Consider the following 22490-nt stretch of genomic DNA (forward strand, 5'->3'; position numbering starts at 1 on the left):
AAAATCGATTTTTTTTTTTTTGACCTCATGTCACATTTTATTTGTAAGAACGTATTTTGGTATCATAATTACATTTTCCGCAATTTGGAGAATCCCCTGACCAACTGCAAACACTCAAACTGTCAAGAAACGATGAACAGAATGGCAATAGTGTAGTGAGTGTCTAATGGCCCTCTACATACACTCATGTACAGACCCATCCATAGACCAGGTGAACTATCCAAATAAACGTTGACTAACAGTACTGAGTTCATTATTAAGGCAATAAACATTTGAAGCTAAATGTCACTGAAATAAATATGTCGGCACCTGGAGAGCGAAAGACAATTTTTTCTACCTGTAACATTCAACAGTGTCTAGGTTCTGTAAGATGAGAAGGCAGAGCAAGTGTTGGGTTGACATTGTGTTCACATCATCAGTAGCGATTTTCACGCATAAACTTGCATACCATAAATGACTAATGCAATAATCTAGATGCAGATGTATTTTCCCTCCATTGAACTGGAATGAGTTGATACCTGGGTCAGGGACGTGTATGAAAAGGGGGTGGTCAGCTTTGAACCGAGTCGATGCAAGTGTCGGTAGCCAGTTATCGGGCACGAACTCTGGTCCTGTACCTGGCTGTTCCAGGTGGACTGTTGTTATCTGGTCATTCCCTTTGACCTTTTTCTATTGCAAGGTATTTGTAACATAATTGGTGCACATCTTGGTTTGATATTTTCTATTTTCATACAGTCTATACAGCCTTTTTGTATGCACAGGCATCCATATTGTTTTGTTCTTGCATGAAATGCGTAAGATGTTACAGAGAGACAGATTATTTGCATATATTTGCATTTGGTACTACAGTATTACCCAATAAGCAATGGTTATATTTCATATAATGCATATTTTTATTTTCAAAGCGTAAGCCAAGTATTTAAATCAGAACAAGGTATTTTTTCAGTATTGTAAAAAGGGAACTGTTTTTTTGTTTTGAAGGCACACGTTTATGTTTATGCTGCGATCATTTAAAATGAGCATAAAGAGCCCAGAGAAAAGTCAACAGAGTTGCCACTGTTATACAATACTGCAAACTGTTAACAAATAAAGTCCTTGCATGTTAATGCTCCGCTGTCCTTTGTGGAAATGATGTCTCAGACACACATTCAGTCAAATGTAGATTTCTTTTTTTTTTTATTACGCCACCTCTTCACAAACTCATGGAAAAACACAGAATAATTCTTTAGAAAATGATCTACAAAAAAATCAACTTGATTCAAGTACATTCTTAGGTACAATTTGAGATCATTTGCAAGTATATACACGTAATTGGTCTGCAAAGATGGGCACTTCATGTGTTTCGTTTTCACTCGATTCTAGAAGGTGTAAACTGTGTGTGCTGTTCCTCCTAGCTGCTCCACGTAAGCCTGAACCCTGAGGGCAGGACAGCGTACTGGGCCTGGAACACGATGTATACGTGATGAGAGGACGCCGTGAAAGGAGCAATGTTTGTCTCCTAGAAATAAAAAGAGAAGGGGGGGGGGTTAAAACAGTGACTGTGTGGTCCCTGATGTAATCCCATGATTCACAGGGCAGCGTGACAACAGGAAGCACAGAAACAATATGACTAATTAAAAACCGTCTTGAGAAGAGATATAGAACAGAGTCTTCATATCCTCTTACTCTATGAAGACAAACCAGAAAGATATAAAGCGCCAAATGTTAGATTTTTTTTTTTTAGGTCATCGTTAAGAAACTCACGGCTCCACAATATGGACCAATAGGAGGAGTGCTGGCGTCATGGCCATCGTAGAGCTTCAGGAAGTTGTTCTGGCAGTCTCCCGGGTCGTCGATGGCGATCTGGGCAAACATCACGGTTACCACACGTCCGCTGGGGGCCCGGATGCCCCACTCACAGTGCGTCCCGTTGGCATACGTGCCAGGGTAGTTAGGACTGGCCACAGACCCATGGTCTCCGTACAGCAAGCCTCCACAACCTGGCAAGACAACACACACAGGAATCCCCATTGCAACGACATCCAAGGGCAGTCAATCCAATCAAATTTTGAAACCCCTTGTCAAAACACGAGGCTGAATGTGATCCTTGCTAACGCCGAGTCTGTGGCTTTGATTCCTGAATGGATCCCATGCCTAAAGAGATACAGCGTGTGGCCAGTCGACACTTCCAGACACTGTCCATGCGTCCGTGTCTTTCCCCAAAAAGCGTGCCTGGCCGTGAGTCCAGTCTACGGGTGTCTGACCTTGAGGCGAGGAGGTCCACGTGGCCTCGAAGCCGTCGCGGGTGCCCGAGAAGTCGCTCTTGAAGCGGAGGTACAGCTGGTTGGCGCGGGGGAAGACCGGGTCGGGGATCGTGCTCCCACAGAACTTCCCCAGCAGAGGGGCGTCCGCTGTGCTGCCGTTACGCACCTGGGCAGAGCGGGGAGTAGGGAGCGTGCTGAGCGTGCACAACCAACAGACGGGGCATCCGTGTTTATGTCTTTGTGGCCGAACTGTGGAAGTAGTTCAGTGTGTGTGTGTGTGTTCTTTGTGCACCACTCAGGAAGTAGTCCGGTGTGTGCGTCTTTGGGCACCACTCTAGAAGTATCTCACTTTGTGCGCGTGTGTGTCTTTGTGCCCCTCTGTGGAACTAGTTCAGTGTTTGTGTGTGCGCATGTGTCTGCACCACCGTGGAAACAGTTGAGTGCGTGTGTGTTGGCTTCGTGCCCACCCCGGGTTTCTCACCTCCAGATAGTCGTAGTTGCAGGCGCTGTGACTCTCCACGTCGAAGCTGTTGAAGAACAAGGAGATGGAGTTGTTCTGCGGAGCCTTGAGGATGATGGTGCAGTCCATGTTGTGTGGGTAGACCTCCGGCCAGCCAGGGCTCTTCAGGTACCCGTACTCCTGCTCGTAGGTCCGACTACAACCTGGGATGAAGGCACCAACAGCTCAGACCAGCGCAGAGTCATCCAAGAGTGGGAGGTTGGGGTGAAAGAGAAGCAGGAGCTATGCCATGTGAAGACGTGTTTTTTTTTGTTTTTTTTACCTGCCACCTGATAGGTGAGGCTCATGCCGTTGCCGGCGACGAAGGCGTCGGACTTGAAGGTGACCAACATGGTCCTCCCGTAGCTGTAGAAGTCAGGGACGCGGGTGTCCGCCGCGCAGAACTTGTGCGACTGCCCATAGTCTCCCTGTGAAACACGAAACAGGGACAGAAGTTCCTGAGCGTGAGCGCCGCATTGGCGGTTTCGCCTGGACGAAAGCCCCCCGAGGCACAAATGATGAATTCGTAATCAATTGGGATGGAGGATTTTTTTTGCGAATCTGTCCTCATTTTTCATCTGCCCATGTTCCTACACCCGTCTTCCTCCCTGGGAACTCTCACCAACGGCAAGTCCGTCAGCTCCACGTAGTTGGTGCTGCAGCTCTGGCTGGGCTGCAGGTGCAACTGCTGCACCACGATCTTAACGCTCTCCTGGGGGGGCGCGTCCAGAACCCACCGACAGGACGTGAAGTCCGGGTAGGCATTGGGGTGGTGGGGCGACGTCAGGGTCTGGGCCGTTGTCGTGGCGTTCAGGTTGCCTCCGCACAGTCCTGGATGGATGGGGAAAGGCACACACACACACACAAACTGAGCACTGTGCGCTACATACATAACACAACTTTTCCACAGTGTTCATATTTAGGTTGCCTCTGGAGGGGTGATTACGGTTGTCTTACTGTCGACTGCCCTGTAGGTGGCGTTGAAACCCTTGAGTTGGATCACGCTGTCTGAGACAAAGTGCACGGTCAGGAAGTTACCGGCCGACACAAAAGGACCTGGGACGTCGTTACCACAGAACTTCCCAACCAGCGGGTAGTTGGAGTTTTCACCATCATAGATCTGGTTACGGGGGAGAGCGGGGTGGAGAGAGAGAGAGAGAGAGAGAGAGAGAGAGAGAGAGAGAGAGAGAGAGAGAGAGAGAGAGAGAGGGAGAGAGAGGGAGAGAGGGAGGGAGGGAGGGAGGGAGGGAGGGAGGGAGAGAGGGAGGGAGGGAGGGAGGGAGGGAGGGAGGGAGGGAGGGAGGGAGGGAGGGAGGGAGGGAGGGAGGGAGAGAGAGAGGGAGGGAGGGAGGGAGGGAGGGAGGGAGGGAGGGAGGGAGGGAGGGAGGGAGGGAGGGAGAGGGAGGAAGGGAGGGAGGGTGTGGGGTGGAAAGAAAAGAGGGAAAGAGATGGAAAGCGAGAAAGGAATAGGAATGGGTTATGGTAGTAGCTCCCAATTTTGCCTATCCGATTCAAACGAATGAATGACGAAACAAACAAAACAATGAATGAACCAAGGGTCAAGCAGGGGCTCCAGTGTTTACCCTGACAGAGTCGTATCGACAGTTGGTGGTGGCGGAGCCCTCCAGCTCGAAGGGAGAGAAGGTCACGTTGACCTGTTTGTTGACGGGCAAGGAGATGGTCCACATGCAGTCCAGAAGAGGTTCATAGCGACCGTCCATGTTAATGTCTGGAGAGCCAAACATTCCCATGGGCATGGAGAGGTAACCTCCACATCCCTGGGCCTCACCTGGGGGAAAGAGAGACACAGCACACACACACACACAGAACACACACACATACAGCTAAGTGTTGGTTTCTACCAAGCAAAGCATATCACCACATCATTTCCACTCGAAACATTTCTTCGTTGCCTGGATGTTCTTCTCGTACTGCCCAGCAGGTGGCAGTAACAGGTCATACACTGGGGTGACTTAGGTACACTTCATATAGCTTTTCCTTCTTTTTTTTCTCCATCCTCCAAAGTAATGTAGCTCAGCTGTCACCCCATACTGCTGTCTGAGTTGGCTTCCCACATGGCTGGTGTATGTAGGCATTTGTAGACCGATCCTGGATATAAATACGGTTGAGGCTGTGACCCGTCCAACATGTTCCCATGGAAGAGTGAATGTGTGTGCAACCAATAAATCTTCCCCCTCCCACATTCAGTTCGGACATCCACCACAGACAAGTCTGGTCCCCCATTCACGGGCAATAGGGGAGAAGGACAATTGGAGAATGATTTAATTGTGACAGAGGGAGGGGGGCAGGATTTTAATGTGGCACACACAGAGGGGGTGTCTTATGGTGAGACAGTGACGGAATCTGTGGTTGAACCCCCTTCTTTTTAACTTCAGGCTTCATTGTCTTATATCCTTTCTCTCTCGCCCATCCGCTCTTCTCGTCATCGTCCTCTCCCTCTCAGCCCAGTCTGGGTACACTAATATGTCTGGCCTGCAGCTTCTGTCGTGGACAAAAGCAGCTTCTGTGCAGAGGACAGTCCCTGGGCCCGACACAGCCCTCTCCCCCCACCCCCAGGGTTAACCAAACACTGCTCAGGGCCCTGACTCACTCACCAAGAATGACCTCATGGGTGGACATTTGTAAGCCCGAAACATGATTTGAGACAAGCAAAACAAGAGCCTGAAATAGGAGAGAGAAGAACAACTCTGCCCTGTCTAACTAGCTGACTGAAATCCATTGGACTCTAGTGGCCTGAGGTATTTAAAGTCTGAACAAATATGGCGATACAAAACATGAATGCCCATCTTTGACATATATATTGTTGGGTTTAGGCTTGCAGAACAGCAGTATATGTAAGAGAATCCTAAAACCATACACAGTATTTATTTCAAAGACTCCCAATCTTTGACTAGAGGACACTGCAAGACAACTGCCGGCAGAAAAAAAAACATGAAAAAAAAATCACTCACATAGTGTAGTTTCCAAGATAATCAGTGTTCTTGAGTCACTGTGACTAGACATCTTTGATTCTCTTTCAACCTCAACTTTTAGCACACTACACGAGCAGCTTTCATGTAAACGATTCAGAGCGGACCACACGTGACCGATGCCGACCTACCCGGAAGTCGACCTACCTAGAGTCTCCCTATAGGTGGCTCTCCAGCCCAGGCCGTGGATGGACGCGTCGGTCCTGAAGACGATGAACAGCTGATTGGTGGAGGAGCGGAGGTCCGGGGGCAGCTGGCTGCCACAGAACCTTCCCATCAGGGGGGCCAGGGTGTTGGGCCCGTCGTAGACCGCCACGTAGTCAAACTGGCAGGTGGAGGACGCCTCAATCTGGAAGGTGTTGAATCTGCAGAGGGGAAGGATTGTTTCGTCAGAAGGAGAGCGGATGTCTCGTAGAACGGACCTTATGTCCCGAAAACGACGCATTGTCAAAGATGACGGTTTGTTCAAACGTCCCATCGGAAGAACAATAAAAAGAGATGGATTGATCTCCACTCCTAAGTGCTCGTATGAGTCGCTGTGCTGTGAATTGAAAACCAAGGCCAGCCAGACTGTCTGTCTGAGGACTCACTTGAGATCGATGATCCGGTTGTCTTTGACAGCAATGTGGTAGGTACAGTTGATGTTGTGGTGGTAGTTCACAACAGACAGAGCTGGGCTGCTAACGGTACCTGCAGTGCTGTTGAAAACCCCTCCACATGCTAGCAAAGAGAGAAAATATTGTTAGGATTATTTCAGGGTCGTGTTAATAAATAGTATCATTTTCATACATGACCGTCAGATATACCATAACATCGAAACCATTTGTTTATTGCAAAAACTATGTATAAATGGCTTGTTCAAGTTCAGCTCATGTTATGTGTGTTCCCTTCTACATCAGTTGCTTTAGATAAAAGCCATAGCTAACTGGCAGAGTGAAACCATAATATACTTCATATACTAAGTCATGTCTTAATACAGAGTCAGTCTGTGTGAATCTGACCCTGGCAGTGAAGTCATTAGTCATGGTCCAGGTCTGAGTTATCATCTAATGAAGTGCGGTTCCCTCTTCATTGTAACAGGCTATAATGGCTGCCTTGTTACCACAGGGCTTAACGATCCCAGAGTGATTAAAAATCCTGTGAGTCTGAGTGTTCAGACAGACACGTCAGAGAAAAGTCACATGAATATAGGGGAGATTGGTGGTGAGTGCGTGTTTGTGTGTGTGTGTGGAGAAAGCATGAGTTGCACCTGGATCTCTCTAACTCTCATTCTCAGACACCATCTCTCATTCCTTCTTTCTGACCATCTCTCGTTCTCATACTCATACACAACCTCTTTCTCTCGTCTCATCCCTCTCTCTTCCTCTCTCTCTCTCTATCTTTCATTTTCTCTCTTTCTATTCTTCATTCTCTCTCTTTCAAATCCCCTCTGATTGTTCAAAAGCGCAGTGTCTCCCCATTCCTAACATTCTCCACAGTGGGCTGAATGGAGGGCTGGATGGCACATTCCCCCAGCGGGGTAAACAGCCCCCCCCCAGTCATGGAGGCTTCATGCCAGGGGGCAAGGGGGCCCCGGAGCCAGCCAGACCCACACCCACAGCCCCCCTCACAGCCCCAGCCCTCCCATCTCACTGTGGAATGAAAAACATCCGGCTGGCAAAGCGCGATGATCAAGTCAATCCGACCCTAGCATAGCCATCCTACCGTGAAACTGTGTGAATGGAGGCCGACATTTGAAGAGACATCGTACACAAGTCCCCTGACCCGATACAACGCGCACGGCACTGGTTGCCAAAGCACTCACGTATGGCTCTGTACTCGGCCATGAAGCCGTTGTCGTTGATGACCGAGTCGGAGTAGAAGTTGACGAGCATGGGGCCGAAGGTGGAGAAGGGGCCTGGGATGGTGTGTCCGCACACCTTGGCGAGGGGGGTGCCCGTGGGAGACCGGCCCTGGTACACCTTCACCCCGTCGTAGACACAGGTGCTGTGCACTGTGGGGGAAGAACGACACGGGTGAAAAGCAGCACACTGGGTGCACTGCATTGGTCTTCAATTCTGGTTCTCGCTGTCCTTTCCGGTATGTTCTAGATGTTTCCTTTGTCCAACACACTTGATTTAGATGTATGGGTTGCTAGCGAGCTCTGCAGAAGCCTGCTACCCATTCATCTGAATCACGTTTGTTGAAGCAAGGAAACATCTAGAAACACCCAGCCCAGTGAGCCCTGAGAACAGGGTTGAAGACCAATCAACGCAATCTGCATTGAAACAACAACGATGAGACGAAAGCCTGAGGCTCGTCCAATAGGGAGGTACTGAAACGATGACATCACAGGGGGAAACCCCAAGGCCCCGCCTCCTCTTACTTTCAACCTGGAAGGTCTTGAAGGTGAGGAGGATCACAGTTTGGTTCCCAGCGTCGATCAAGTAGTCACAGTTGGAGCTGTAGGGGTACTGGGCAGGGTAGTTGGGTGACAGCACCTTGCCTGTGGGGGCTGTGAAGTTGGCTCCACAACCTGAGTTGGAGAAACAATGATGATGATTAGGATGATGATGATCAGGGTGATGATGATTAGGATGATGATGATTAGGATGATGATGATCAGGGTGATGATGATCAGGGTGATGATGATCAGGGTGATGATGATTAGGATGATGATGATCAGGGTGATGATGATCAGGGTGATGATGATCAGGGTGATGATGATCAGGGTGATGATGATCAGGATGATGATGATCAGGGTGATGATGATCAGGGTGATGATGATCAGGATGATGATGATCAGGGTGATGATGATCAGGGTGATGATGATCAGGGTGATGATGATGACACTATAGTGCTAAACTTCCCTCTCAGGGGAACACAAATGTCTACAGATTCTGCTGTGACCAACTGAGCCAAATGAGTTTGTCTTTCCAAAACAACACCAGGCATGAACGTCTATTCCCCTCATAATACACCTAACACACACTTTCGAAACATTTCATTCACGTCAAGTGCCATTCATTCACGAGAAAGTTGTGGACTCATCCCCGGCTATCCCACGTGTGTTACTAACGTGTGACGAAGGAGGCCAAGAAGCCTTTGCCAGGGGAGCCTGTGGACTGGAAGCGGGTGGTGATGGTGTTGAAGGGGGCGATGATGGCGGCGGGGGCCGTGGAGCCACAGCCCGTGGCCAGCAGGGCCTCGTTGGCTTCTGTGTCGCCTGACCACACCTGCAGGATACATGGGCTGCATCACAAACAGGACATCAACCATAGAGAGGGAGAGAGAGAGGGGGGGGAGAAGAGAGAGACGGGGAGAGAGGGGGAGAGGGGGGGGGAGAGAGGGAGAGAAAGAGGGACAGAGAGGGACAGAGAGAGAGGGACAGAGAGAGGGACAGAGAGAGGGACAGTGAGAGGGACAGAGAAATAGGGACAGATAAAGAGGGACAGAGAGAGGGACAGAGAGAGAGGGACAGAGAGAGGGGGAGAGAGAGAGGGGGAGAGAGAGAGGGAGAGAGAGAAATAGAGAGTGACCTTGCTTTCATTCAGTCTCGTAAATAAACGTGTCACCCTCGAACACTGATTAAAAATCCTGCACACGCTGTAAATCCAGCCGAGAGCGTTAGTGTGTGTGTTTCTGCTGGGCTCAGCAAACTAAACATGTTCCGCTCCTATACGTGTGTTTACTGCCACCAGCCGTAAACATGTAGGGTCCTGTAGAGAGGGTATCACTCCCCAAACCCTCTCACATCTTACTCCAATATGAACTCTTCCATACAAAGACAACCACAAACAACTTAGTCAACAAATGGGAGGATAATTCCTTTACATTCGTAGCTACAGTATTTTCTATGCACAGTAGAGGGAAATATAATAATACAAATGTAAATAAAAAGGTGTTTTGGTACGGCGTTCTTTGGGGCACCTTGACATAGCTGCTCTGGCATTGCCCACCGCTGTCTGGAATCTGGAAGTCGCTGTTGAAACTCATTTCCAGGTGATTTCCCTCGTGGGCAATAATCGTCCAGGAGCACTCAATGTTGGCAGGGAAGTTTAGAGGGTAGTTAGGGGACTTGATGGCGCCTGTGTCAGCATGGATCACCCCTCCACAACCTTGGGTCAAACACAGGCAGTGAGTCACGTCCACTAACATTTCAACTCAAGGACAACGTCTCATGCTGGTCACCGATTGGTCCATCCTCACCTGAAGAGTCAGATGACCAGGTAGCGGCGAACCCTCCATGGGCAACCAGGTGGTCAGCCAGGAAGACCACCACCATCTTATTGGACCCAGACTTGATGGTTCCTGGTGAGGTGATGCCACAGTACTGGCCAATGATGGGAGATCCTGAGGAGGCGCCGTTGAAGATGGTGACTGAGTCCCAGGAACACTGGCTGTGAGCCTCCACGTGGAAATAGGTGAAGGTCAACTAGAGGAGCATAGAAAGTGACGTTTAAGGGTTAATGCAGGCAAAGACGGGTTGCCAGCATTAGCTTAGCCAGAATTGTCATCTCAAAATAAGGAGGCCGAAAACAACTGAAAACAAAAAAAATTGACAAATCCTTCATTTTTGGGGTAAGCATTCAGAAATCTAGGGGGGGGGGGCATGTAAAAAGGGGGACCTAGGCCCCTCCAGGCCCCCTTGTGGCTACGCCACTGGTCGCCAGGCCCGTAACGTAGGAACACATGCGTTAAATACAAGCTTTTCCAAAGTTTAAACTGAGCTTCGACACTTTGGCATAACCCAACAACAGTCTGACCAGTCTGGTTGCTACATTGCCTGTCGTGGTCCCACTCACAGTGATGGTGTGGCCCTCGGGGGCCTCCAGGAGCCAAGCACAGCGGCTGTTCATGGGGTAGTTGTTGGGGTACGCAGGGCTGGAGATTCCCCCTTCCTCCCCTCTCTGCCAGCCACCACAGCCTGGGGAGAGGGAAGGAAGGAGGGGAAGAGGGTTAGGCAGAACTATGCTGCACAATGGATGTTCTTCCAAAACCTTGTTCCCTGGAGGTTATGGCAACGTTCATCTTAGTTTTTCTCTTGGTTTGGCATTCACTTGACAATTGGCAACTAAGACAATTAGCAGCCATTGTTGAGGTCAATTTGTTGTCGTGGTCAGTGTATCTCCATTAGCGGTTGAAGGTATAGTTTAAGGAGCATGGGACACACCAGAGAACTGATACATGGCCATGAAGCCTAAATCTTCCACAGCGTTGTTTGTCTGGAAGTGGACCCAGAGTTCGGAGGTGGAAACTACCAGGGGAACAGGGGGCAGGGTGTTGCCGCAGAACTTGGCTAGCAGCTCCCCATCGGAACCACCTGGGGGAGGAACAGAGAGATGAAATCAAACGCGCCTCAACTCTCACTTCCTCTCCTACAAATACCCTGGCACAGAAAGGCTCTGAGAAACTCACCCAGGCGGAACTCGAGGTAGTCTGTCAGGCAGCTCTGGTGGGCCTCCAGGTGAAGGTTCTCCAGCAGAACCACGATGGAGGAGTTGACCTGGATGGGGTTCTGGATCAACCACTCACAGTTGAGGTTGCTGCTGTAGTTGGAGGTGAGGTAGCCTGGAGAGGTGAAGTTCCCTCCAGCAGGATCATTCAGGATCCCACCACACACTAGAAGAAGAAACAAACAGTTTGAAAACAAAACACAATCCTTAAACCCATGTTTCGGCACTGCACAGTAGCATAAACATCAACCTTCAACACGTGACACAACATACAGAAACACACTTACAGTCCTGGTTCTGCACATAAATACACACTACAGCACCACACTTTCCCGACTAGAAACCCTGACCGGCCTAACTCCGGGGCTCCCTCCTCCTACCTGCGTCCTCGTCGGACGAGTAGTCCGCAGTGAAGCCCCCGTGGGAGACGGACGCGTCGGTACGGAACACCACGGACATGGTGTTGCCAGACGACCACACCTGCGTGCCGGCGGGCACCGTGCCACAGTAGCGCTGCAGGCGCGGAGCGTCAGCTGCCAATCCGTTGAAAACCTGGGGTAGAGGCAAGGGCAGGAGTGTGGGTTCGAAACTGCACCGAGGTGAAGGTGTCCAAGACTCATGGAGTTGTACCCGAAACACGATTTACCCGAGGTTCAAATCTATGTCTGTGTACATGAGTCAAATGATGATCTGTTTCCGTATCTAGCGCTCTGAGTGCAAGAAAGGCGCACTGCAGATCAAATAGATAAAGGTGCTTCTAATAAGCATTAGTTAATAGGAGATAAGGACTTATTAACACAAATTGATGTTGATAAGCATAGGGGCCTTATTGCCTATTAAACTTAAAATCTTACTATAACCCATCTCAGAACCATACCAATTTTATTAACACTTACATAGTCTTACTTCCCAATCTTACTTATGGTTAATAAGCATGTTAGCGGGCCTTAATACCTATCAAACAATGACCAGCACCTCGAAAGTAATCGAGAACCTAAACTCTTAAAGGCTTGAATGACTCTAACTCATGACCTCCGGTCAGACCAGAGGACAGAGAGCGGGACCCACATCGACGTAGTCGTAGCTGCAGGACGAGCTGCCTTCTTCCAGACGCAGGTCGTTGATGGTGAGGGTGACCCTGCGCCCCTGGGCCACGCGGATCTCCCAGTGGCACAGTCGACTGTGGGGGTACAGGTTGGGGTAGTTGGGAGACGAGATAGTCCCCGTGGGGGCGTTCAGCACCCCTCCACACACTGCGGACGGGCAGAGATGGGGGAAGGGAGGGCGGAGAGGAGGGAGACGGGCACGGGTTAGAAGCGGAACACAGAGTTGGAACATCGATGAGAAATCGCGCATCTGTCAGTGGTCGTTCAGGTCGCTTACCTTCCACACTGGCATGGAACGAGAGGCTGAACCCTGGTGCGTTGGTGCTGCTGTCGCTTACGAACTTGACATAGGTAAAGCTGTCACTGGTGTCTATGGGAGCAGGCATGCTGCTGCCACAGTGTTTACCCAGAAATCGCCCTGCACAACAACAAACAGGTTAGCAAGCTACTGTTGTCATTTTCGCGTTGACATAGTATTGGTTAATGTCTCAGTAGCAGTCACTTTGATCCAAGGTGAGGTACAGTACGTATAGAAAGCACAGCGGAAGAACGGACTGATTTACTAGCCACTTAGCAGCATAATCACATATCAGCTACCAGGCAGGAAGAAAGAAATAGAACATAGACATCTTCATCGCTTAAGTGCAACATCATCCAGTGGGCGCAGTCTCTTGCCAGTTGACGTGACGACACGATCTTACACACAGCGTGCAGAGAAGTGACATGTTTGCAGGTGTCACAAGGAGTAAGGAACTGGTAAGTACTGCTACAAAGATGTATTTATTTATTTATGAAACCTTGTATTAATGGACATTCTCTAACCTGGGCATGGACCTAGATATCAGGGAAATCAAGTAGCTGAGAGGCGATATGAAGCACAGGAACAACCCACAGGAAACGAGGCCTCTTATTGCTGATCGACTATCCCTTCTCATCACTGACTCCCTGTCTGTTAAGTCTGTTTGGTAAGTGCTGATTGAAATGTAAGTAATGCTAGAAAAATATGACTTCTATGTTTCAGCCCTGATAAAGAGACAGGAGTCTGCATTCCATCCATGCTCACTGGGGAAGCTGACCTTGTAGAACGAGACCCTGAACAGTTCATCTGAGAGACATAAAACAGAGATAAAACTGAAGGGTATGCAGTTTTGGAGAAAACAGCCTGTAACCAGACAGCATGCTCAAACCCGCGGGCCTGTCTGCACTCAGCATCGACCCCGAAATGCAGGGAAGTAGGAAAACATCTCAGCTGAGCCTGGTGAGGATAACCTTGCTCAGCGAGGAGATAAGACGGCGTAGCATTGGTAAGCTCTCATCCCCCCAATCAGACCAGGGCGTTTAGACTATCCAAACCCATCCACCCAAGAGAACCTCGGTCAGAGCGACAGGGAACTCTTAGCAACAAAACGTGGCACAAAAAAAACGAACAACCATCAAAATGGCCGAACGTCAACAGTACCTGAAGCGTTGTACTCTCTGATCTCCACGTAGTCGGAGGTGCAGTCTTGGGAATCCTGCAGGTTCAGGGCGTCGTACATGAGGGTGAGGTAGTGGCCCGTGGGCCCCTCCAGGTACCACTCACAGGTGGAGCTGTCGGGGTAGTGGGTGGTGGGGTAACCTGGACTCTTGATGGTGCCGCTCTCAGCGATGTAGGTGCCCCCACAGGTGGCTGGAGGGGGAGGAAAGGACAGTTGGAAGGAAACATCCCAACAGTAGTTGCCCCCCGAGAAAGACCTTGAGTCTATGAACTCTCATTGATTCAACTCCCCGAAAAACGGCCTTTGAAGTAGAGTACAAAATCCACCACGCTGACTCCGTACCGATGGAGTACTTGGCCTTGAAGCCCTTGTGCACGACGCTGGTGTCCGTGCGGAAGCGCAGCAGCATGGAGGAGGCGGTGGAGTGCTGGGTGGAGGGGCGGGTGCTGCCGCACAGCCTGGCGATGGGGTCAGCGTCCAACGTGGCGCCATCTCTCAGCTCCAGGTAGTCATACGTGCACCTGAGAGAGGCAGAAACACGGCATGGACATAGTTACATTTACATTACATGTAGTCATTTCGCAGATGCTCTAATCCAGAGCGACTTGCAGTAAGTACAGGTACATTCCCTCCGAGGCTAGTAGGGTGAAGTGCCTTGGTCAAGGTCACAACGTAATTGCACGGCTGGGAATCGAACCGGCAACCTGCTGATTAAAAGCCCAATTCCCTAACCACTCAGCCATCTGAACCCCCATGAACATAGTTAGGAGATCCATTAAAATGAACCAACTCGACGCAAGTTCATTTGAAACGCTTCCATCTTACGTAGTGGTCGGCTCGATGTAGAAGTCCTCCTCGAAGTCAATCTGGACGGACTCTCCGTTGGGCACGGTGATCACCCAGACGCAGTCGATGTTCTGGGGGTAGTTCTGGGGGTAGTTGGGGGACGTGATGTAGCCTGGTGGATCTGTGTCCCTTAGTTTTATCACCCCTCCACAGGCTGGGGGCAGGGTTAGATTGGGGGTCAAAGGACAGTGTTAATGTCCTTCATAAAAGAACAAAATTCACAACCAAGGAAAATATCAACGCATCTTTTTGCATTGTATGGATGGATACTACGTTCATGCATTCTCCTGATTGCCGATGCCATTTTTCGAAACCTGGTAGAATTGTGTGATAAGAGAGTAACAATACACTTCAGGTGCCCAGGACGAATGGGATGAGTTTACCCAAGCTGTGGGCCTCGAAGGTCAGCTTGAAGCCGACGGCCTCGTTGGTGTGATCCGACACGAAGCGGACGTGCAGGTCGTTGTCTGTCGTCTGGATGACGGAGGGGGGGCTCGCCCCGCACAAACGACCCCCGATGGAGGGGGCCGAGACGTCTGGCCCATTCCTCAGCTAGAGGAGATGAAGTGTGTGTTTGTGTTTGTGTGTTGGGGTAAAGTGGAGGGATCACATTACAATCAATATCACTTACTGTGGAAATCGAATCTGCAGAAAGCATTGAGGGTGTGGAGTGTTCCGTGCTGCACTGCTGTGGCTTTCAAAAGTGCTCCCTCGCTTTCCCTTCATTCCAACATGAATAACCTAATTTGCCTGTCATCCCAACCCGCTACTAATTAGGCAGTTAAACTGCAGCTATGGGCGCTGACAGATACCACACAGATTCAAGTACACGTGTATTATCCTCAGGGTAGACTCGTTCACCAGTCCGGTTCCCCAGCGATCTGGACGTACCTCGACATAGTCTCCAGTGCTACAGAGTCTCCCGAAGCCTTGGATCTGGAACTGAGTCTCGAAGTTGACGGACACGCGGAACCCAGGGGTGACCATGACGTGCCAGCTACAGTCCAGATCCGGCTGGTAGTTCTGGGGATAGCGAGGGGTGGAGAGAACCCCCCTGTCCGCATGCAGGAGACCCCCGCAGCCTGGGTCGACGGACACATACCGAAACATTTGAAAAGTTACAAAACATCCAGCTTTAAACTCAACCGGCTTCAAACTTGAGGGTGTTAGGTTGGTCTAGGTGCGGCTCTGTGGGCCGTATGTGAAGGCCTCTGAGACACTGCTTGTAAAAAGGGGTCGGATGAATACGTTCCATTTGTTTTGCGATTCGACCGGGGTCGTAACCTCACCCTTGGAGTAGGACGCGTTGAAGCCCCGGCCGCTGAGGCTGCTGTCGGAGGTGAAGCGCAGGAACATGGAGTCTCCACTGGAGTGGATGGGACCAGGTAGCTGGCGACCACACACGGTGGCCAGCAGGGGAGACAGGTTGGTCTCACCTGGAGGAGGGAGAGACCAACATGCCAACACAGGAAATACGTGTTAGAATGAAGAAGAGATGACTTGCGGGTCATGCTGAAGACTGAATAACTGTAGTAACCGTGCACTGCGATGTTGAGAGCAGAGATAAGTCATTTGTATGCCATGCCTTGTCTTGTCTTTGTTTAAGTTGATTTAGGTGCAGTTCTATGGGTGTATGTGAAGCCCTTTGTGACATTGCTTATAATCATATTTATAATAAATAATATAAATGTGATTAAATTCAAAATGATAAAAATAATACAATTTGATTAAAGGACAAGAGAGGAGAAACTGGATATCTGGAAGTCTTAGAGGGCCTGGTGTGTGTAGTCGTGGCGACTGACCATCTCTGATGACCAGGCTGTCGAAGTAACAGTTGGGGTAGTCCTCCATGTCCAGATACAGAAGGTTAAACTCCACGGTGGAGTCAGGAGAGCGGATCACCCAGGTGCACTCCTGGTTGAGAGGGTACACCTCCGGCCAGCCAGGAGAGAACATGAACCTGGGGGTGTCACCGGGCATCAGAGCCCCACCACAAGCACCTGAGGGCAGAAACATGGAGATGTCCCCATAAGGATAGGAAAACACACACAAACACACACACACGAGAAATGTATTCAGGCTGAGAAGCGGCGATTCTGACCTGGTGCTATGGTGGGCAGGGGTCCAGAGTTATGTATGGCCGTCCACTCAATAAGGAAGCCCCTCCCACCGATGACGTTGTCGGACTGGAACTCCAGGGTGACGGTGCTCCCGGAGCTGGTGACCGAGGGGGGCGTTCTCACGCCACAGAATGTGCCCAGGGAGTAGGCGTGCACGTTGGGGCCGTCGAAGATCTGAGATGGTCGCATGGGGAGGTCAGAGACGAGGGAACCACGCACACGCGTTTGTCGGAGACACCCGCACGTATACATACAGTCACGCACAGACACACAAGACACATTCACACACACACCTTGAGATTGTCGTAGTAGCAGTCGTACAGGTCCTCGATGTCAATGTCCAGGAAGCGTATCTGGACGTAGCTGTCTCCGTCCACGGTGATGGTCCAGCGGTAGTCGGCGTTGCTGGGGTACGTACGAGGGTACAGGGGCGACGCCAGCTGCCCGGACTCTCCAGTGATGTCATTACCATACACTGGAGGTGGAGGTGGGGAGTGAAGAAGAGGAGGAGGAGGAAGAACATTAGGACAATGAGGAAGAGGAGAAGAAAGAGAGATAAAGTATTCATCAGTAATATTGTCATACATATACTATACTAAATGTGTTCTGAAGACATTAGGAAATGAGTTGACACAAACACTTTTGCACGCATACACACACACACACTCACAATGGGAAAAGGTCAGCCTGAAGCCAGATCCACTGACGGAGGCATCAGAGCGGAACTTGACCCAGAGGATGTGGCCGATGAGAGACGTGTAGTTGGAAGGGAGGGAGTCCCCGCAGAACCGGCCAACCAGAGCGCCCGCAGAGTTGCCCTCGCGGATCTCCAGGAAGTCGTTGTTGCAGCCCGAACTCTGCTGCAGCTGGAACGCACTGGCAGGGGAAGAGAAGAAACATTGTTTATAGATATAGTTATACATGATTATGGCAGCATAAGGAGATAGGAGACTTACATGAAGGAGAGCTGTAGGAAGTTGCCTGGAGAACTGGTGATGGTCCAGACACACTCTACGTTGGGAGGATAGGTGTCGGGGTAGTTAGGACTGTTGAAGGCCCCTGTCTCCATGTATAATTCTCCTCCACAGCCTAGAGGGGAGGGGAGGGGGGAGGGGAGGGGAGGAGAGGAGAGGAGAGGAGGGGAGGGGAGGAGAGGAGAGGAGATGAGAGGAGAGGAGAGGAGAGGAGAGGAGAGGAGAGGAGAGGAGAGGAGAGGAGAGGAGAGGAGAGGAGAGGAGAGGAGGGATACAATGAGAGAGATGGTAGGGGATGAGAGGAGAGGAAGGGAGAGAAATGATCAGTGATGATGGCCTATGTGTCACCTCAGGGCTGGTTTGGTGACAGTAGAACATAGTTTACTTGAGGTGGAGGCCGAGTAAGTGGCTCTGAAGCCTTTCCGTCCGACAGACGAGTCTGAGATGAACTTGACAACCAGGGCGTTGCTAAACGACGTTAGAGGGTGTGGAACCTCATTTCCACAGTAACGACCTGAGACAGAAAAATCATCACAAAATAAATAGATGGAGATTGTTGCAGTGAAAAGGATTGTATTTTTGCTGTGCTGTACAGTACTAATGACATGTAAGTGAAATGTAAATAAAGTACAGTAGGTATGACATAGTGATTGTACACTTCTCTGAGATCCCTACCGATAGTTGGGGCTTGGTAGTTATCTCCATCCAGGATCTCCAGTACATCATGGGAACAGTTCGCGTTGTTCATCTCCAGTTCAAAGTCAGTAAAGGACAAGGTCACATGGTTGACTGTGAAGAGCAGACGTCACAGCATCACTTAAACCAGTCACACAAGGCAATTCATGAATGTGTACATTTAACAACAAAATGACCAATTTGTCCTATACGAGGTCTGAAATTGAATCTATGTGTACTGTTTACACACTGATTGTTTGCCATCAAAGGTCAACATGGCCAGCCAATGAGGTTAATGTACGTTCTTTGATGCTGCTGGTACATTGATTGGCTGACTCACATGGCTCCTGGGCTCTGATGATCCAGCTGCAGTTCTGATTGGCTGGGTAGGAAGCAGGGTACCGAGGAGAGGTGATGGCTCCACCCATATCGTCAGTCAAGATGGTGGCTCCACAAGCTGAGAGGAGGACAAAGAAACAAACCATTTCCACGGTTTCCAATCAAAACTTGAATGAAAACCAAAGTCACTGGATATTGATGAAGAAATGCCCATGAAAAGCGCCCCGTGAGAAAATATACCACAGAACTGAGCGACAAAGAAATACATTGTTCACCACTGGCTTAGAAAAAGGGAAGGGAAATGGATTGACGAAGAAACAGAGCGTCAGCTATGAACCAACCCTCGGAGAACTGGGCGCTGAAGCCACGGTGACTCATGCTGTTGTCGGAGCGGAAGCGCACGAAGATGATGTTCTGAGTGGAGATGATGGCCGGCGGATGGACCTGACCACACACGTGAGCCAGCAACGGAAACAAGCCGCTTGGCCCGTCGTGGATCTACAGAGAAACGGGGTGTGGAGGGAGAGAGAGACAGAGACAGAGAGAGAGAGAGAGAGAGAGAGACAGAGAGAGAGAGAGAGAGAGAGAGAGAGAGAGAGAGAGACAGAGAGAGAGACAGAGAGAGAGACAGAGAGAGAGACAGAGAGAGAGACAGAGAGAGAGAGAGAGCAACGTGACTACCAATTCCCGTGCGTCCCACGACAGAATGCACCGAGCTGTACATCTTCCTTCAAGCCCTCCTCACCGCCACGTAGTCCCACAGACAGTCGGAGTGGTTCTCGATGTCCAAATCGGAGAAGTTGAAGAGGACGCGGTGGCCCTCGTCCACGGTGATCATCCAGGAGCAGTCCACGTTGTTGGGATAGTTGTTGGGGTAGGAGGGGGAGTGGATCTCACCGTAGGGAGCGGTCACTGGCCCACCACAACCTGGGAGAGGGAGAGATAGGGACGTGGATGTTCGTGGCACATCCGATGTGTTTGAATGCATTTACATTACATTTACATTTAGTCATTTACGCTCTTATCCAGAGCGACTTACAGAAAGTACAGGAACATTCCCAGCGAGACAAGTAGGGTAAAGTGCCTTGCCCAAGGACACAACGCCATTTTGCAAAGCCGGGAATCGAACTGGCAACCTTCTGATTAATAGCCCGATTCCCTAACCGCTCAGCCATCTGACCCCCATGCACACTGAATGCGTAATGACGATAAAGGCATCACGAAAATCACGAATGCATTCATGACAGAGATGAAGACATGCTCGTAGGTACGCGATGCGGTCGTATTGTCTCGGCCGCCCACGTCCGCGGTCACCCACCTCCCTGGAGCTCGGCCCAGCTGGCGTTGAACCCTCGGCCGCTGACGTAATCGTCTGACTTGAAGCGTACGGTGATCAGGTTCCCTGTGCTGGACACCTGCAGGGGGGTGGAGGTGGTGGTGCAAAGCTGGGCCAGGCGCGGGGCGCTCATGTCGGGACCTCCATACACCTGGGACAAGGGCAAAGGGCAGGGGGTCAGGGTTGGGAAGGGGTGAGGTGACTGCTTGGTGAGACTACTGCACGGGTTGTTGTCGATGTTCCAGGGACAGGATGGAGGCATTGAAAAGCAGACCACAGGCAGTGTCCTTAGCGAGGACTTGGTTTGTGGACCTGGATTTTGTTTCAAGTCTCTCCTTCTGTGTCTCTCTCTTTGATACCCCCCTCCCTCGGCCTCAGGCTTTCTCTGGCTCTTTGAGCTGTGGTGTCCAGCTCAATTCTGCCCTGCCAGCTCCATTCACTGGGCCGTGGGGGGGGCAGCATTCCACTGGCGTGAGCTACTCTGCCCTCTCCCTCTGCCCTCAGAGGGTCTGGGTACACCACACAACGCTGCACCAGAGACACAGGGTGATGAGACATACATACATACATACATACAGACAGACAGGGACAGAGATAGAGAAAGACTGATAAAGAGCGAGAGAAAAAGAGAGAGAGAGAGAAAGAGAGAGAGAGAGAATGAGAGAGAGAGAGAGAGCGAGAGCGAGAGATAGAGAGAGAGAGAGAGAGAGAGAGAGAGAGAGAGAGAGAGAGAGAGAGAGAGAGAGAGAGTGAGGGACAGAGAGAGCCGTGAGAGGGTTGACCGACCAAGGTTGACCGACCAATCAGCCGGCCCGGCCACCACGTCCTCCACCACGCACCTCCAGGACGTCGTAGTTGCAGTTGGGGTGATACTCCACGTCAAACTCGTAGATGGTGAGGGTGACGCTGCTGCCAGGGGTTGTGCTGATGTACCAGATACACTCGCGGTTCATCGGGTATCTGTCAGGGTACTCTGGACTATGGAAGGTACCGCTCGGTCCAAGCAACTCCCCACCACAGCCTGTAGAGGGAGACACTGAGTCAGTGGATCTGATTGGACCAACCCCAAATGAATTGAGCGGATTAGAAAATATTGATATTGTGCTGTTCCAGGGTTGGTCGTACCATTCTGATACCAGAGCATCTGGAACCCTGACAGTGAGATGGACGAATCAGAGCGGAACACCACGTGGAGGGAGGAGCCAGAGGTGGCGTTGGCTGGAGGGGGCGTGTTCCCACAGAACGTTCCAATCAGAGGAGCCTGTGCGTTAGGCCCATTGTAGAGCTGTGAGGAAGTAGAGACGGGTTGGGAATTATGGTTTTGCAACGATACACGACACAGCCAAAGACTCCTAAAAAATCGGACAAGCGCTCACAAAAACACAGGGAAAGAAAATTGAAGAATACATTTTTAAATACATTTAGTCATTTAGCAGACGCTCTTATCCAGAGAAATAGCCTGAACAGATTCCAAAAATATTCTGGATCGCGTCACCAGCTGTTGATGAACGACAGCAACTATTCCAAGGCCGAGAGAGAAGGGAGAAAACCGAGGACGTTTTCAAACTCCTGTCAGCATACAGTTGTGTGACTAACACAAGTCAGCTTAGAGGACACCTGTCTGTCAAATCAAAACAATGAAGGAACAGTGCGTCATCTTGAGGTGGTGCAGCTAGCTGTGAGTGGCAGACAGAGTCAGAACATGCTTCAGGGGGGTCTGTTCTATCGATGGGATCTTTCACTGTTACATCAGCTGCATACCTCGAGGGTGTACGTATGACAAGACGCGAAATCGTGCCAAAACTCAACAGGGGCCTGAAACAGAACTGTTTGTTTCAGCAAGGCCACCGTTGTGTTTTGAAGATACATTCGAAGCGCAGAGGAAGTTTGTTTAGATGTGTCCAGATGCTGGGAAACCGAGATCAGTCATTCTGTTTCTATGTTGCAGCCATTCTATCACAGCACAAGCGCGCGCGCACACACACACACACACACACACACACACACACACACACACACACACACACACGGGATGAGATCAGCTTAGCTAAAGAGTGCCAACAACAAAGAGGGAAAAAAATGAAAGTCTCCAGGGAACCTACACACACACAGAACAACCGTCTTTAACCCAGCAGTGGGTGATGTCATGTGTATCTGAGTTGTCATGGCGACCGAGGGGGCCACCCGGAAAAAAACCCCCACTGGTATTTTCTTTCCTAAGACATTTCCTTTGTGTGGATGAGTCAAGTCCTCAGGATTCAGAGCTGTTGCCGTGTACGTACTCTATGACAGACCACAACTGGAGTGCATTCCAGACAAATGTGTTTTTAGCTACAACAGATGGAAAACTGGCAGAAAGCACAAACATGAGAAACTGTATTCCCACATCCCAGTAGAAACCTACCAATTGCTTAATGCAGTGTGGTTCTGTGTGTGTGTGTGTGAAATG

General features: G+C 50.3%; 1 protein-coding gene across 1 annotated transcript in view; it reads right to left on the minus strand.

Annotated features, from left to right (window-relative positions):
* Window positions 1-8: 8 nt before the first annotated feature.
* cubn (cubilin (intrinsic factor-cobalamin receptor)) overlaps window positions 9-22490 on the minus strand; it is a 35208-nt gene continuing 12726 nt past the window's right edge. The window contains exons 28-67 of the mRNA XM_047024075.1: window positions 21167-21326; window positions 20881-21062; window positions 20024-20192; window positions 19451-19632; window positions 19047-19203; window positions 18707-18823; window positions 18367-18480; window positions 18077-18205; window positions 17674-17806; window positions 17388-17593; window positions 17011-17192; window positions 16699-16891; window positions 16400-16597; window positions 15887-16033; window positions 15489-15679; window positions 14981-15149; window positions 14577-14751; window positions 14094-14272; window positions 13733-13942; window positions 12551-12691; window positions 12236-12420; window positions 11548-11719; window positions 11130-11333; window positions 10885-11034; window positions 10517-10638; window positions 9921-10146; window positions 9642-9829; window positions 8791-8947; window positions 8098-8247; window positions 7537-7725; window positions 6323-6452; window positions 5880-6097; window positions 4326-4531; window positions 3700-3862; window positions 3365-3573; window positions 3026-3170; window positions 2725-2906; window positions 2244-2409; window positions 1744-1979; window positions 9-1498 (exon numbers count right to left, since the gene is read on the minus strand). Of these exons, the coding sequence (XP_046880031.1) occupies window positions 1391-1498; window positions 1744-1979; window positions 2244-2409; window positions 2725-2906; window positions 3026-3170; window positions 3365-3573; window positions 3700-3862; window positions 4326-4531; window positions 5880-6097; window positions 6323-6452; window positions 7537-7725; window positions 8098-8247; window positions 8791-8947; window positions 9642-9829; window positions 9921-10146; window positions 10517-10638; window positions 10885-11034; window positions 11130-11333; window positions 11548-11719; window positions 12236-12420; window positions 12551-12691; window positions 13733-13942; window positions 14094-14272; window positions 14577-14751; window positions 14981-15149; window positions 15489-15679; window positions 15887-16033; window positions 16400-16597; window positions 16699-16891; window positions 17011-17192; window positions 17388-17593; window positions 17674-17806; window positions 18077-18205; window positions 18367-18480; window positions 18707-18823; window positions 19047-19203; window positions 19451-19632; window positions 20024-20192; window positions 20881-21062; window positions 21167-21326 (6840 nt within the window). The 3' untranslated portion in view covers window positions 9-1390. The remainder of the gene's footprint in view (window positions 1499-1743; window positions 1980-2243; window positions 2410-2724; window positions 2907-3025; window positions 3171-3364; window positions 3574-3699; window positions 3863-4325; window positions 4532-5879; window positions 6098-6322; window positions 6453-7536; window positions 7726-8097; window positions 8248-8790; window positions 8948-9641; window positions 9830-9920; window positions 10147-10516; window positions 10639-10884; window positions 11035-11129; window positions 11334-11547; window positions 11720-12235; window positions 12421-12550; window positions 12692-13732; window positions 13943-14093; window positions 14273-14576; window positions 14752-14980; window positions 15150-15488; window positions 15680-15886; window positions 16034-16399; window positions 16598-16698; window positions 16892-17010; window positions 17193-17387; window positions 17594-17673; window positions 17807-18076; window positions 18206-18366; window positions 18481-18706; window positions 18824-19046; window positions 19204-19450; window positions 19633-20023; window positions 20193-20880; window positions 21063-21166; window positions 21327-22490) is intronic.

Source organism: Hypomesus transpacificus, chromosome 8, assembly GCF_021917145.1.
Source record: "Hypomesus transpacificus isolate Combined female chromosome 8, fHypTra1, whole genome shotgun sequence".
Lineage (NCBI taxonomy): Eukaryota > Metazoa > Chordata > Actinopteri > Osmeriformes > Osmeridae > Hypomesus > Hypomesus transpacificus.